Source organism: Natator depressus, chromosome 13, assembly GCF_965152275.1.
Source record: "Natator depressus isolate rNatDep1 chromosome 13, rNatDep2.hap1, whole genome shotgun sequence".
Taxonomy (NCBI): Eukaryota; Metazoa; Chordata; order Testudines; family Cheloniidae; genus Natator; species Natator depressus.
In genome coordinates, this window is record NC_134246.1 from 6,501,575 (window position 1) to 6,516,403 (window position 14,829).

Here is a 14,829-nt window from a genome sequence, read left to right on the forward strand (position 1 = left end):
CAGGCCATGAAAAATGGAAGTACAATAAAACAATAGACACAGCACTAGGGGATAACAATACATCCAAAAGGAAAATTACATAAAAACAAAAAATGGATGTGGATTGGAGATCTCCTGGATGATAATAATAACAGAAGGAGTAAATACACTACAGGAGAGGCACCTCCTTCTTCTCTCTATTATTTGTTGCAAAGGAGGTCTTTTTAGGATGTAGGAGAGCAAGTTGGGCCCTGCCTGGGGAAACCATGATCACATATTTCTAGCAAGCTGTGCCTGATGTAATAAGGGCTGATCTAGCATGGGTTCTGTGTGATGATTTTAGCATGGTTAGGCCTTTGTAGGTTAGGTTCTGTCAGCCGGGGAATGATGTAAGCAACTTTCTATCAAAAAACATGTGTAAGTCTATTTGGCAAGAAAAATGCTACCATGGGGCCAGTTGTGCCCCCAAGATCTGTATGTGGAGGGAATCCTAGGAGCTTGATTACTATGGTGAAGGGGGAGAGGGCATAGGAGAACTTAGGTTTATAGACAGGCCCTCCAAAGGAGGATCTCAACCCTCCTGTTTGGAAGGGGAGAGAGTTCAATTGCCTTTATACAATCATCCCTCCTTTCCTAGGATGCTGCAGAGGGCTCTCCCTAAGGTCATGATCTGTGCAGGGATGTGGGAGAAATGGGCATCTCTGTGCTGGGTTGGGGTCACATACATCTCCTTTCCAGACCCATGGAGCTCCCCTGGATGGAAGTACAGCCTGGGCCTTATCACTTGGTCTGTGCCACACTCTTTGCACAAAGGATCCCCCTTTAAGGGGTGCAAGGAGGTCCCTGAGACAGCTGTGGCCAGAGAAGCAACCCTGAGAAGGACAATAGCCAGTGGCTCAGAGTCATATTCCCTGATCACACAATCAGGGAGGAACTCCACTCCCTATCTGGTTTTCTTCTGCCTTAGGCTCCTGCAGAGGCTGTACTATGGAAAAGGATGACTCAGTCCACAATTCAGAAGACACATGACCTTAGAAAATAAATATTCATATTAAGAATCCTTCAAGCCACATCCTTAACTCCTCAATCAGGAAAAAAAATCATACTGACATCCCTCCTGAAATCTCACTGAACTTTTTGCCAAGCAGGAGTTCAGGAGGGGGATCATCTTTGGGAGCTGAAAACCCTGGACACGGAGAAGTTCAAACATTCTTCATTCTTGGGTGGTTTTAAAGGGTCTTTCTAAAGACCTGATCTGGCCCCTTTGAACTCAACAAGGGCTTTGCTATCGACTACAGTGGGAGCAGGAGCTGGTCTTTAGAATAAATAAGTCACACGCGCCCAATCCTACATACTCTTATTCACTCACAACCCAGTTCAGCAAGACACAAGCATGTGTCTGACTTTCAGCATGTGAATAGTCCCATAGACATCAATGAGATATTCCCAAGCTTAAAGTTATGTGTCTTCCTAAACTGAAGTCTCAGGTAGTAGGCAATTGGACTAATCACATGAGAGTAAGGACTACCTGAGTCAGGAAGGGTTTGCAGGATTAGGGTCTGGAAGTGTAACTATCTCCCCTCAAGAAATACTCACCATTGTGTTGTCTTTTTACCCTTCTTAATAGCCTCTGGGGATTCAGTATGGTTTTCTGATGCGTAAAAAGGCCTGATCGATGCACAGTCGCCTTTCTGTCCTTTCTCAGTTTATTAAGATAAAACTGTAGGAGAAGAATCCTTTCTGTGGCAAGCTATTTATTATTTCAGTCCTGCTATGTTTTGCTATTTCTCCACCATGGGTCGTTTGTGTTATCATTTTGTTTGAAAATATTTGCACCCATGGAGTTTTCAAAAACAGGAGCCGACACAAAGAAAGTAGGAAACTGAAATAAATTACACAGAGCTGAGGTTCTTGCAGACACAGCAGCAGTCCAACCTTTTCCACTCTGTTCCCAGCTGATATCAGAGAATTTAACTCAAACCAGCATAATACCAGCCTGTTCCTGTTGTTTTTGAAGTAGCATTTTTACATTCTGATGCTAGGGTGCCTGACCCAAAAGTGCAGCGTGAGACTTCTGTATTCATGGTCTAAAGAATGTTCCTGCCGCACCCATAAAAATAAAACTAACCTTCAAACATTTCCAGCAAATATAAATACAGCAAAAGCTCCTTAAATCCAGAGCCTTCCAGGCGAGGTAATTTGGTGTTTTCTGTGGGCATATTCATTTCAGCTGGAATAAAATGTGTTTCATTGTGTTAGACTGCATTAATTGGTGCATTTCAGATTATGTTCAGTGAACAGGTCAGAAAACTGATATCTTTTACTGAACCAATGGGCTTTGTGTCCATTTAGAGGTCTGACTTCTTGTTTTAGGTATTATAGACCCTTTTTTCTTTGATTGTTTGTTTTTTTATTTCTTTCATGGCTGCTGATTTGAATAACAATAGTGAAGTTAATATGAGGTTTTCTCACCACTTTGGGCATAATCCTACTTTTCTTGAGTACAATCAAGGAATGCTTTAATGGGCCATTTGTTTCTTCAGCATCATGATGTCCCAGCTACCACCATATTCTGACATACTGCAACAAGTTCTCTTTTGCGTTTATTTAAAGGAAAAATGCAACTGATCATTTATGGTGCCAAAGTCACATTCTGTTCCCAGCGAAGCCAATGGCAACGCTCCTAATGACTTCAGAGGGAGAAGGAGAAGGTCCAGAGTGGTACACTAAACTTTGCTATTTAGCTTAACGGAAACTGGGGAGGTACCACATTATGATCAAATGGGTCTTTCCCATCTCTTATTTGTGTGATATTATTGTCCTGTTGTGTAGGTGCTTTGCAGCATGAAGCATGCCATCGAACATGGGGTGTATCTGGCCCACTCCTTAGGCTAGGGTGGAGTGGAGGATACAGCAATGGCTCCCTCTCCTCCGGAGGCCCTCCCACAGAGACTGTGCTTGCAGTTGGCTTTTATGTGGGGTTGTGCAAAACCCAATCTGAATTGTTGCACCTGTCTCTGGGGATTTGCTCTGCCACTTGCTGTCTGGCCTATTCTGGAACTCAGGAGACCTCGGTTCTACTCATAGCTTGGCCGTTGACCTGCTGGATGCCCTTGGGCAAGTCATGTCACTGCTCTGTGCCTCAGTTTCCCCACCTGTAAAATGGGGATAAGGATACTGACCTCTTTTGTAAAGTATTTTGAGATCTATGGATGAAAAGCACTATATACGAGTTATGTATTATTATCTGTGACCAATGTTCCCTCTAATTTTTGACAGGCTGTGTGCACAACAAATTTCTTCTGTGCAAATTGTTGTGCTTCTGTGCAAACTGTTGTGTGCGCGGGGTTTCGCCGTGTGCGCGGGGTTTAGGATCTGTGTGCGAGCGCACACGTGCACAGCTTAGAGGGAACAGTGTCTGCGACATGTGTAAAGATATCTGGATAAATTTACAGAGATCTAGAATATCTCAGAATGTAGCAAAGCATGTGCTTTGATTGAAGAACTTGGTGCAAGGTAAGATATGGCCCATTAAGTCCTCTCCACATCTAACTTCTACTTATTAATGATTCATATCTGATTTATGCCCAAAGCTAAAATACTAAAATAAATCCATGAATGTGTGTGTACATTTTAAAATGAATTTTGCTGTGACTGTGTTACCCCCTTTTTTCTGTCACAAATATTCTAGTTAACGCGTTTGCTGGAAGAAACAGCAAAATAAAGACTAAATTTAAGAAACCCGCCACCTGTTCTTAGAGAACTTGCAAAGAGAAAAGGAGGTGAAGCCGGCTCAGTAAATTCATTGCCCTGCACTGTTTACAGAGCTCTGCTCACATGTGATCGTATGCATGTGTGGTACATGCAGAAGGGGGGGTCTGTCCGTATATCCTCTGCTTCTGCGTGGGCGTTGGTGCCCCATAAGGAGTAGAAGTGTACGGTGGGTTTTTGCAGCTGCCCAAGTTGGCTGCAAAGGCCTGATCCCAAACCCATTGACGTCAATGGCAAGGCTCCCACTGCCTGCAAAGATTCGGGATCAGAGCCTCTATCGGGCATTGCCTTTTTAAGATGTGGCCCCACACTCCCGCCCTCCTCCCCCGCAAGCGGTTCCCTGGAGGGGGCTCTTTCACTTGCTCCACGACCTCACGGCTGGGAGAGGCAGCTGCTCTCTCAGCCCGGCTGCTGGCAGAGACGGCGGAGGGGGCTGCCCAGCCCCTGGATGAGGCTGAAGGCAGTTGGACCCGGAGATGGTAGCGGGCAGATCCCAGTGAATCAGCCCCGCTTCTTGGTCTGGTGCTTTCGGCTTCAAGCGGCTGGAGGGACCCGCTGGGCTTGGGGAGGATGGGATGCTGCACCGGGCGCTGTACCTTGATTTTCCTCTGCACTTTACAGCTGGTGAGTAGCCGGTTCTTTCCTCGTGTCTCTTCCTCACGCCGGGACAATCAGCCGGGCTCCTAGCCACCCCAGTGGGGAAGCCCCTTCGCAGCCACACACACGCACCCCCCCCCCCTTATCCACCGGGAGGGTGCAGATCCAGGGAAACTTTTACAGACCGCTCCAGCCCAGCTTGATCCGGGAGCCGAATCGACACGAGTTGGCACCGATTCTCTACACCCACAGGCGAAGTGTGTGTGTGTGTGGGTGGGGGGGGATTGTTGTGTCTGTCTGCGCCCGGATCAACCCTGCTTCTCAAACAGAAGGGGAGCAAGCTACTCATTTTGATTGAGCGACCAGGCACAAACCCGGGAGGGGGAAGGGGGGGGGGGGCATCAGGCTCAGAACAAAAGATTCCCGGGATCTAACTCCACTCTTAAACTGCATTGTTAAGAAAATTAGGGATTCCCCGAACTTTGGTAGGTATATTGAAAGTTGAAGTCTCACGCAGCTGCTTTCGTAATAATTGTTTATTAGAATGATTCATTTTATTACAGAATTGGGTCCCGTTTAACTTTCAGCCTTTCGATTTATATTTTGAAAGGAGTGGGGGAGTCCGGATGTAATCCGGAATTGCCAGTGACTCTTCTTTTCTGGGGTGACTTCATTATTTTATTTGTTTATTTAAAATGGGGGGGGGGCCTTTAAAAAAAAGTCTTGAACTTGTAAGGTCACCCTTCTTTAAAAAAAAATTAAACCTGATGTTAAAAGTCGAGAATTCTCATAATGATCAGCAGCAACAGCAAAAAGTTGAAAAGTGCTGAAATAATCAAGATATCAAAGAGGCCAAAGGTACTAATATATAAGGCTGCAATGAAAGATTAATTTAATATGCACTTCTTCACTGATTGTATGTGTTCATGCATGTTTAAAACTACTTATTTAAAACATTCTCCTCATTAATTGTACAAATATATATAATCAGAAGCAAACTCCCTTAACGTCTGAAATACTGGTTTTCATACATCATGGCTTTCTGTCACATCTGCATACATGTCAATGTTGAACTGTGATAAACAAAGGTCTGGTTGTTTTATGATTGTCTGTGCATCTAGCTTGTATCTGGAGGTTCCCCATGTCAATTGCTAATAGGCTCCAGGGTTTCTCTTGCCTTAAAAAGGAAATGCCATTCCTTTATTACATTGGGAAGTGCGTTTTTTCAAAATTTGTTTTATTTTGGAGCATAATCTCTAGACCTTGTTGAGGAAAGGAGCCAGTTGATTTTAAACTCCGTAGTAAATTAGTGCCACTGAGTACTCTAGCTAAACCTGTGTTTTGGAATTGTTTACCGTAACCGTAATTTATTTTCCCTGAAGGGACAGTTCTGTGGGGGAAAGAATCTCTCATTTAGCAGAAACTGGAAGCTGCTAGTTTTTAAAACCTAAACCATTGGTCTAAAATTTGGGTGCAGAGAGTGAAGTTTAGGCTATTCATTGTGACTAGCCTAACCAAGAGATATAAGATTTGACTTGTGGATAAATAAAACAAGGAATGAGGTTCTGTTGTTTGAATGAAGCATATTACTAGACACGTTTTATGATGATAATGACAGCAGTGAGTGTTTAGTCTTTTGGGGGGTGTGCTCTTCCCTGTAATTTTTCACCCATTCTGTACAGAAGAAAGAGACTGTAACCATGTTAACATTTGAATAAATTAGTGTTTGAACACCTAATTGTCTCTTAAATCCAGCAGTGTATCGGCCTGCTTTAAAAAAAAACAACGGCTGGTGCTGCTCTTATTTTTGACAAGCGTGGGAGTTTTCTGGTATCCAGGATACTGGAACAAAGAACCCTGAGCATTTTTTTTCCTTAGGACCCTCCTCCTTGCAAAAAAGAAGCAGCTTCTTTGCCCATTCTTAAGCAGGTTTGGATGCCTCTGTCTTGGTGATTGCCCATGGTACTTGCCTTGGTAAATTGGTAGAGATGAAAAATGTAAAGTATGGGGAGGAAATTCCTGAAGCTCTGTCCTGATCATAGAATCATAGAATATCAGGGTTGGAAGGGACCTCACAAGGTCATCTACTCCAACCCCCTGCTCAAAGCAGGATGAGCGTGTGGTCATGAGTTGTTGGCTAAACTCCCAGTAAGTTACTGGGGGAAGCTGTGAGACCTTTTCCTGCTACATTTCCAGCTCTCCTTGTGTGTAAATTGTCACCTCATTTATACAGCAATATAGCTAAGTGAGCTGCAATAGAATGAGATACTGTACGTAATGGAATCAATTAATACAAAAACCAGAAGCGATCAGACCATCATCATTAATAAATTATAAAGATGTGAACTTTCTTTGATCGTTGCATGTCCCTGTTCTATTTCACTTGCTATTTTGATCTCTCTTTAGTCTTTCTTTAGTACTTCCAGACACTGTGCTTCCCACAACAAAAGTCCTGGGGTGAAATCCTGGCTCTACCGAAGTCAATGAGAGTTTTGCCATTGACATCAGTGGGGTAAGAATTTCACCCCTGGTACTTCAAACCTTAATTGAATGCTTTTATACTACTTTGTTTGGAAACTGCATATTCTACTATATATTTCTCTAGTGCAATAACTGACTTTATTGGGAGTTTTTATAAATAATAAATACAAGAAAAGCAAGAGTTCAATTTGCAATGGCTTGTGGAAGTCCTATTACTGCTTGTGTGGAAGTAGTTGGATAACTGCCAGTTGTGGATGGAAGTGTTCACAGATCCTGAAATGTTCACAGATTATAGCACAAATGTATGCCTGAAAAAATAAAATATCTTAGTATATTAATCATTGTTCTTTGTTGTTCTCCTGATTAAAAATGTTTGTCAGCCAACTGGACAGCAGAAGCAACAACATGTGAATTAGGTGATCAGCTACACCACATGAATACCAAATAGATCACCAGCAATGCACAGGCTGCAAACTCTTTGTTTAAACTATATAGAGCAAGCTAATGAATATGTTTGAAGAGAATCAGGATTGAGTCTCAGCTGATTTGCTGATCAGAAAGAAGCTACTTTTGTAATGAATAATTTGACTAACTCTAATCTTAAACTGTCGTCCACCTGAAGGTTCCAAATTAAGGTTTTGCTCCTTCATGGCTCTGTGCTGGTGAGCATAGTGAAAGAAAGAGCGCTTCTGGTGCTCTTCTTCCCTGCCACCCCTATGCATGCAGCAGGGCAAGGTAGCACCACTGGTCATGATCCAGCGTGGCCTTCAATGGAACTTAAGCACAAGCTTAACGGTAAGCACATGTGTGTTGCTAAATCAGGACCATAATGCATAGAAGAGAATTGTATGAAGTGGGCTCAGCTAACATGCAGCCTGCCCTCCCACATTCCTAAGGGGGAACCCATATTCAGTAGGTTGACGGCTAGCTATTAATACACCTACCCTGTAATATATTTGTGCCCTGGACACAGAGCATAGTTACTCCCACAGCATGGTGCCCCAGACCTGCCAGCAGAAAACCACAAGGCAGTATCTTTGGTCTCCATCACTGTGCCTGTCAAGGGAGGAGTTGGTTCTAGGACTGGCAATCTGTCCTTTTAATTCACACTGTAAGGGCCCAGTAGTGTGAATTAAGGATGGATGGACACAACTGGTTTTATTGTCTTTACATCACTTTAACTCAGAAACTGATGTTACCTGAATGGACTCCCCCTCCCTCCCCACCATGAATCTTTGTTGAAATAAGAATATTAGGGAAAGCTTAAGCAAAACCTAAACAGGTTGTATCTTTTCTCAGTGAGGGAGTGGTACCTGGACCTCATCCCTGTTAAGTGTGTTAGAGAAATGTGCAGTATAGAAATTAATGATAGAAAAGATTTCTAGTGCAGGATTTCACAATCTATGTAGAATACTGCAGAGTGCATCACTCTGGACCCCCAAAATATTGTGGGATTGGTGGGTCCCAGCAAGAAACCATGGACAGTTGCTAGGTTCCAGACAGGAAACATTTTAATAACTGGTGATCCAGTCCTTCCTTCCTGCCAGTAAGCAGATTGTTCACAATCGTATATTTCTTAGAGTAATAAGTGATTGTGTGTACTGAAGGTGCCATCTGAATTTATTTCAACCAGACCAGGCATGGAAAAATTCCCTCCCTCCCCATAATCCATCCCAATAAATTAAATAATTGTTGTTTAAATTCAGTCCATGGGTTGGGGTTTATACCAAGCATAAACCTGAAGGCAATTTTACAGATACATTTAGAATCCCTTCTTCTCAGCGGCTCTATATGGAAAAAATGACAAACATTTCATATTAACAGTGAGAGAGGAGCCCACTCAGAATTTCTAGTCACAGAAACAAACCAAAAGTAACTATATCCATGTATTTATTTCTTCTCTCTGTCTCTCTCCCCACCTCCCACCCCCTTTTCTGACAATGTCTTCTTAATGTCTTACAGAAGTGGGTGATCAATTCTGGAAACTATCTGAAATTAGTATAGATCCTTCTCTAGCTACCTTCTCTAATGACTAACATGGCCGTGTCATCTTGATCTAGCAGAAAGTTGATAAACTAAAACACTGGACAATTTTTAAAAGGTACATAGGCCTTTGGGATTGCACAGGGTGTAAATCAGAACATAATATGGCCAAAAATGAATGAACATATAAAATATGTAAAGTTTATAAAATGTATAAACTTCCCACTCCATTTCCTACATTAAAGGTAGCAACAGACCTGGATACTGATTTTAGATCCATCCACTCTCAATCTCCAACAGGGGCAAAATTTGGATTCACATACCGGTCCCAACTTTGCAGCTGGCTCTTGGCCCCTCTTTATATATTGAGCTGAACCAAGCACCCCAAAACTTTGGGGAAGTTCATATCAGCCTGTCAGCTGTAATCCATATGCTTCTTGGGGCGGGAACTATCTCTCTGATGTCCTACAGTCCCAACCACACTGTCTGCACTTAATAGCAATCAAATATTAGACTCTGCCTGGCCTCTGCATGATTGGGGGCTGGGAGAGGGAGAGGGTATAAGGAGCCTTCCCCTGCACTTTGCATAGCCTGGTTAAGAGCCAAGCGGAAGTACATTCCCTGAACTTTTGGAAGTGCAGGGATTGCTCCCTCGCTATTCTCTGGGGGTGCCCAGCATGCCAAAGTTGTGTGGGAGGAGGCGGCAGGGACATTCTCACCTTTGCCCTCCCAGACCAGCCCATGGAGCAGAGACGGCACTGCTGGGAGAGTTAGATACATCCCCTGAAGAGGTACTGTATGCTGCCTGAGGCTCCACCAGGGTGGTATCGTAGAATCATAGACGTGTAGGATTGGAAGGGATGATTTCACACAGTCGCTAATGCTGTGCTGTGCCTAACTGGCAGATTTGAACTCAGAGTAGTTAAAACAAAAGCAGGTGCCCAAGTCAGCAGTGCGCCCACTTCTTATCATACTGATCAGAATCATCTCACTGTTACCTTGTGCTCCCCCGTCTTTTGATCACCTTCATCTGTTGTCTCTCATTTTATACTTAGATTGTAAATGCTTCAAAGCAGGGGCTGTCTTCTTGTTATGTTTGTACAGCTCCTAGCACAATGGGGCCCTGGTCCCCATCTGAGGTCCTGAAGCACTGCCACAAATTATACAATAAGTATAATAGCCCTATTAAACAGAAGCTGTTTCCTGAGTGCGAGTGCCGGACAAAGTAAAGTTAAGGCTGTTGCAATAACGGGCTTGGTGTAAAAATTTTCACTGAAACTGGTCTTTGGTGGAAAACTGAGGTTTTGACTAAATGAATGTCACCATGGAAAGTGTCTGCTTTCCATGGACAATTTTGAGTTTTCATCAAAATCCCAAAAACGTTTTGGCTGAAAATGTGTCCAGTTTTGGTTGGTTTGCTTTTTGACAAAAAGGTCAAAATTTTCTGTGGAGAAAAGCACAGTTCTCCAAGCAGTTCTCGTCAGTAATGATTCAGACAGGGCGTTCCACTGCAAAGCGGGAGAGCAGCACAAGGGCAGTGTTTCTTGTACAAGATTTGGTATTTCAAAGGTGCTTGCATCCAGCGTTCACACTGCTCAGACAATCCAGATTCATACTTTCCATTGTGGCAGTAGATTGCCAGTGACTCGCAGGAATCCTGTGCTTTTGTGTTCTCTAAACCAACCCATTCCGAGGTTTCAGACCATGACTGAAATCTGGGAAGGTCCAAAATAAAAACAATTCTCTCCACCCTTCAACCTCTTTTTCTTAAAGTGTTTTTGCACAAGCTTGGTCTGGTGATCTTCTTGTACATTTTAAATGGGTTGGAAACACAAATAATGCACATCAGAAATTCTTCTTTGACTTCTGCCACTGTGGCTGATGGATGTGATGTTGTGATGTGGTTTATACTATATTCTGGGGATGTGTGTAATTGGATTGTACTGTTATTTTGCTAACTGAATTTCATCCCACATAATTAGGGCCCAGCCAAATTCACGGCCGTGAAAAGCGCATCACGGACTATAAAACCTGGTCTCCCCCCGTGAAGTCTGGTCTTATGTGTGCTCTTACCTTATACTATAGAGATTTCATGGGGGAGACCAGTGTTTCTCAAATTGGGGGTCCTGACCCAAAAGGGAGTTTCAGGGGGGTCACAAGGTGATTTTAAGGGGGTCACGGTATTGCCACCCTTACTTCTGTGCTGCCTTTAGAGCTGGGCGGCTGGAGAGCAGCAGCAGTTGGCCGGGCGCCCAGACCACACCCTGCCACCCTTACTTCTGCCCTGCTGCTGGCGGTGGCTCTGCTTTCAGAGCTGGGCTCCCGGCCAGCAGCCGTCGCTCTCCAGCTGCCCAGCTCTGAAGGCAGCATCACCAGCAGCGCAGAAGTAAGGGTGGCAGTACCGCAACCCCTCCCTCCCCCACACACAATAACTTTGCAACCCCCCAAAAGCTCCTTTTTCGGGTCAGGACCCCTGCAATTACAACACTGTTAAATTTCAGATTTAAATAGCTGAAATCATGAAATTTACGATTTTTAAAAACCTGTGGCCATGAAATTGACCAAAATGGACCATGAATTTGGTAGGTCCCTACACATAATCCAACCAGTCACGACAGATTTATAACTAAATCAAGAACTTTCATTTGGGACTACATCTATCATGTGATTAAATCCACTGGTGGTATATAGTACGGTTCGCCTTGCTGCACTGAGTGGGAAAAAAAGCCAGAACTGGCCAAACACAAGAATATCCTCTTCAGACTCAAACAACTTCTCTCTCCTGATGTTTTCACTCTAGGTGCCTTATCTGATTTCTTTAAATTTTACTTTGCCACTGGGATAAGATCACTGGAGATGCAACTTCATGAGTATTTTCCTATATCACCATATTTCCTGCACTTTTTAGCTGCCCCTTGTTTAGGTTTTCCTGTTCATATCACCCCTGTGCTCTACCTTTCATCTCTCCCTTCTCTCCATACATTTGAGCCTTTATGGCACAGCTCTGCCAACAGACCGGGACTTGGCCTTTCTTTGCACTGGGCTTGTTTCTGTCACCCTTACTCACATTGAGAAGTAATTACTCAAACAAATAATCTCATTGAACTCAACAGGGTTACTCCCATGAGTAGTGTGATACTCAGCGTAAAGGGCTGCAAAACTGGGTCAGTTATAAGCAACAGATAAAGAGAACCTCACTTCAGGTTTGGCCTATAAATCCATTGAGGTTATTTGGGACCTGGATCCACCCAAAACTCCCCCCCCCCAGGGCCCCGGCTGACTTTCCCCCAGTGGCTCTCATTTTTCCTCCCACCTCTGAGGCCCTGCTGATAAAATCCATCCCACCTCAGGGGTGTCTGGCTGGCAATAGTCACAGCCTTGCCTGGCCACAGCCTGCTGCTCTGCTTCTCAGTTGTTTCTTCCAATGGGCCGCTATGCCTCCAGGGCACAGATTTTATAGATTTTGCCTCTTAATCCAGCCTTACTGATGGATTTTATTTATAAACTGTCCTGCCCCCACCCCCCAAAAGAGAGAGAGAGAGAGAGAGAGAGAAAATAAAAAGACAATGCCTACTCAGTGGTGCGTTAGATGCAAACAGGCTGCGCCTTGCACCTCTCCATTTTCTCATTTGACCTCTTTCCCATGCTCTGTCCAGTTACCCCATACGCTATGCAGTGTTCTTCATAACTCTTGATCTTGATTAACTGCTACATGGGCAGGTAGCACGTGAATACAACAACACAAGGTGATCCTGGAGGGGAAAATAGCGGGTCCCAGTGGCAGCAGATTACCACGCTTCCATTTCTGCTGACAGCGTAAGGAAAAGATGAGTCCGAATAACAAAGACGAGGAGCCTCTCTAGCTGCATTGGAGAGAGCATTATTATGTAGGTCCTGAATGGTGAAATATGTCTGTGAGGAGTGGAGCAACTCCGGTATTGTTCATTCTCTTTCCCACCCCTCCATCCCTGAAATGTATCATACCAGCCTTGAGGTGTAGTTCATCTCTACAGATCTGTTCTCTGCTTTGTGGTTTACTTTCTTTCATTTTCCATAAGAACGGACAAGGGTCTGTTGCTATCCCAGGGTTGAACCCCTTTCCTCTGTGCTGTGTCTGGGCGCTGGCTCAGATGGAATTCCCCTGGAAATGGGGCGTTCAGCTCAAGAGAACATCCAGTGTAGCCCAGTGACATCCCACAAGCAGAGCTGAGGTTGTTCCAGTCTGTGTTACATAAGGAGACTAAGTACTTTTTTACTGGGGTGTAAAAGGCAGCATTTCCAAGAACCTGCTGCAGGGGACTGTCAAACAGGAGATCTTGGAAGGATAAAACTAGAGGGCAAAAGGCCTGATTCTCATTTCTGCTACACCAGGGTAAATCTAGAGTAACTCCACTGCAGTAGGGATAGTTTAAGGTGTTGTTCATGACCTATCAAATCCTAAATGACATAGGACATGCCTATTCCCCACTGATGTACCACCACAGTTGTGATCAATGAAATTTGTTCTGCCTTCTTATAAAAGAGAAGGTGGGGACAGGGCATTACCTGCCTCAGACTCTGGAACTTGTCCCGCTCACCACGTGGTCCAAAATAGTCCAAACAGGACGACTAGTGCTGGTTGAAAATTTTCTGTCTAAATGTTTTTTGATAGAACACTAGGTTATTGACAAAATGAACATTTCCACAGAAATAGAGTGACCATATGTCCTGTTTTGGCTGGGACAGTCCCTTTTTTAAGCCCTGACCCGGACATCCCAACTTTTTGACAAAAACTGGCATTTGTCCCGTTTGCTCTTGCCAATGGATCAGTTGGCAAGATCAAATGAACAAATGCCCTGTTTATAAAACCAGTTGGAATGTTGGAGAGGGGTGGCGACGCAAGGTGCCAGGATGCAGGGCTCAGGGGTCAGCCTCATCCCCAGGTAGCACAGGGTTCAGCCCCAGCCGTGAGTGGCATGGGGGCTCAGGGGGGTCTCTCAGCTCCAGCAGGGGCTCGGGTGGTCAGCCGAGCCCCAGCCGCAGGTGGCACAGGGCTCAGGGATTCAGCCCAAGTCGTGGTTGGGGGGTGGCTCTGGCGAGCCCTGTGGGGAGTGGTGGTGGGGGGTGGCTTGGGCGAGCTCCGAACGTCCTGTTTTTATTACACAGAAAGTGCCTGCTTTCCTCAAAATTTTGGATTTTTTCTGTCTGAAACCCAAACAACATTTCTGGTAAAAAAAACCAAAGGTTTGTCAGTATTCAGCAGTGCTTGTCCAAAAGTGGTTGTCAAAACCTGCAATATTTTCCATTTTCTTTTTTTAATGAAAAGTTTAAAAATTTCACTAAAATTTTTGACAAAAATGAAAAATGTTTTGGTGTTTGTCAAAATTTTCCACAAGAAACATCCCCCCCGCTCTTCCACACAGTTCTGTTGCTAACCTTTTGGGCATTCTGCAAACCATTAATCTGACAGGGTTCTGCAAGAAGATTGAGGATATTTTCCTGTGGTGGAGAAAAGAAGGGAGAAACGAGCTGTTTCATTGCTTTGGTTAATCAGTTATCTGTACGGGAGTACTGAATGCTTTTTGGACATTTTTTAATTATTTAAATCTAAAAAAATAAATAAATGAAATCAAAACCAATTCATGCAGTATCTCTAGTCTGAAGCATTCAAAAGTAATGAGTGCTGTAATGAATGTAATGAATTCCAAAATCATGGAATTGGCTTAAAAATCATGAGATTTTAAAAATAATGAATTCGGGGTAGGGATTTTTTTGGCCTTCTGGTTCTTGAGCATTTAGTGTTCACGTTTTCAAGCTTTTCTTTGCAACCAAGAATCTTATTCTAAAACAAAAAACAGAAACAAAAAAAGCTGAGATTCTCTGTAGATAACATGACTCCCAGAACTGGGGCTTTCTGCAAAACAGCAGATATTGTGAAACCCATGATAAATCCATAAGAGTAGGTAGACTGTTTCTCTGGATTTTCACTGGGACAGCTGCGATCAGAATGTGACCCTAAATGTCTATATAAACCAATAG

General features: G+C 43.8%; 1 protein-coding gene across 2 annotated transcripts in view; it reads left to right on the plus strand.

The window, feature by feature from the left end:
* The first annotated feature begins 3,880 nt into the window (after positions 1-3,880).
* The window catches only part of NKAIN4 (sodium/potassium transporting ATPase interacting 4), an 85,586-nt gene continuing 74,637 nt past the window's right edge, over positions 3,881-14,829 (plus strand). The window contains exon 1 of one of the 2 annotated variants that reach the window (XM_074969624.1): positions 3,881-4,374. In XM_074969624.1, coding sequence (XP_074825725.1) covers positions 4,321-4,374 — 54 coding nt within the window. In that variant the 5' untranslated portion in view covers positions 3,881-4,320. The remainder of the gene's footprint in view (positions 4,375-14,829) is intronic. The other variant, XM_074969623.1, reaches the window with a different exon arrangement.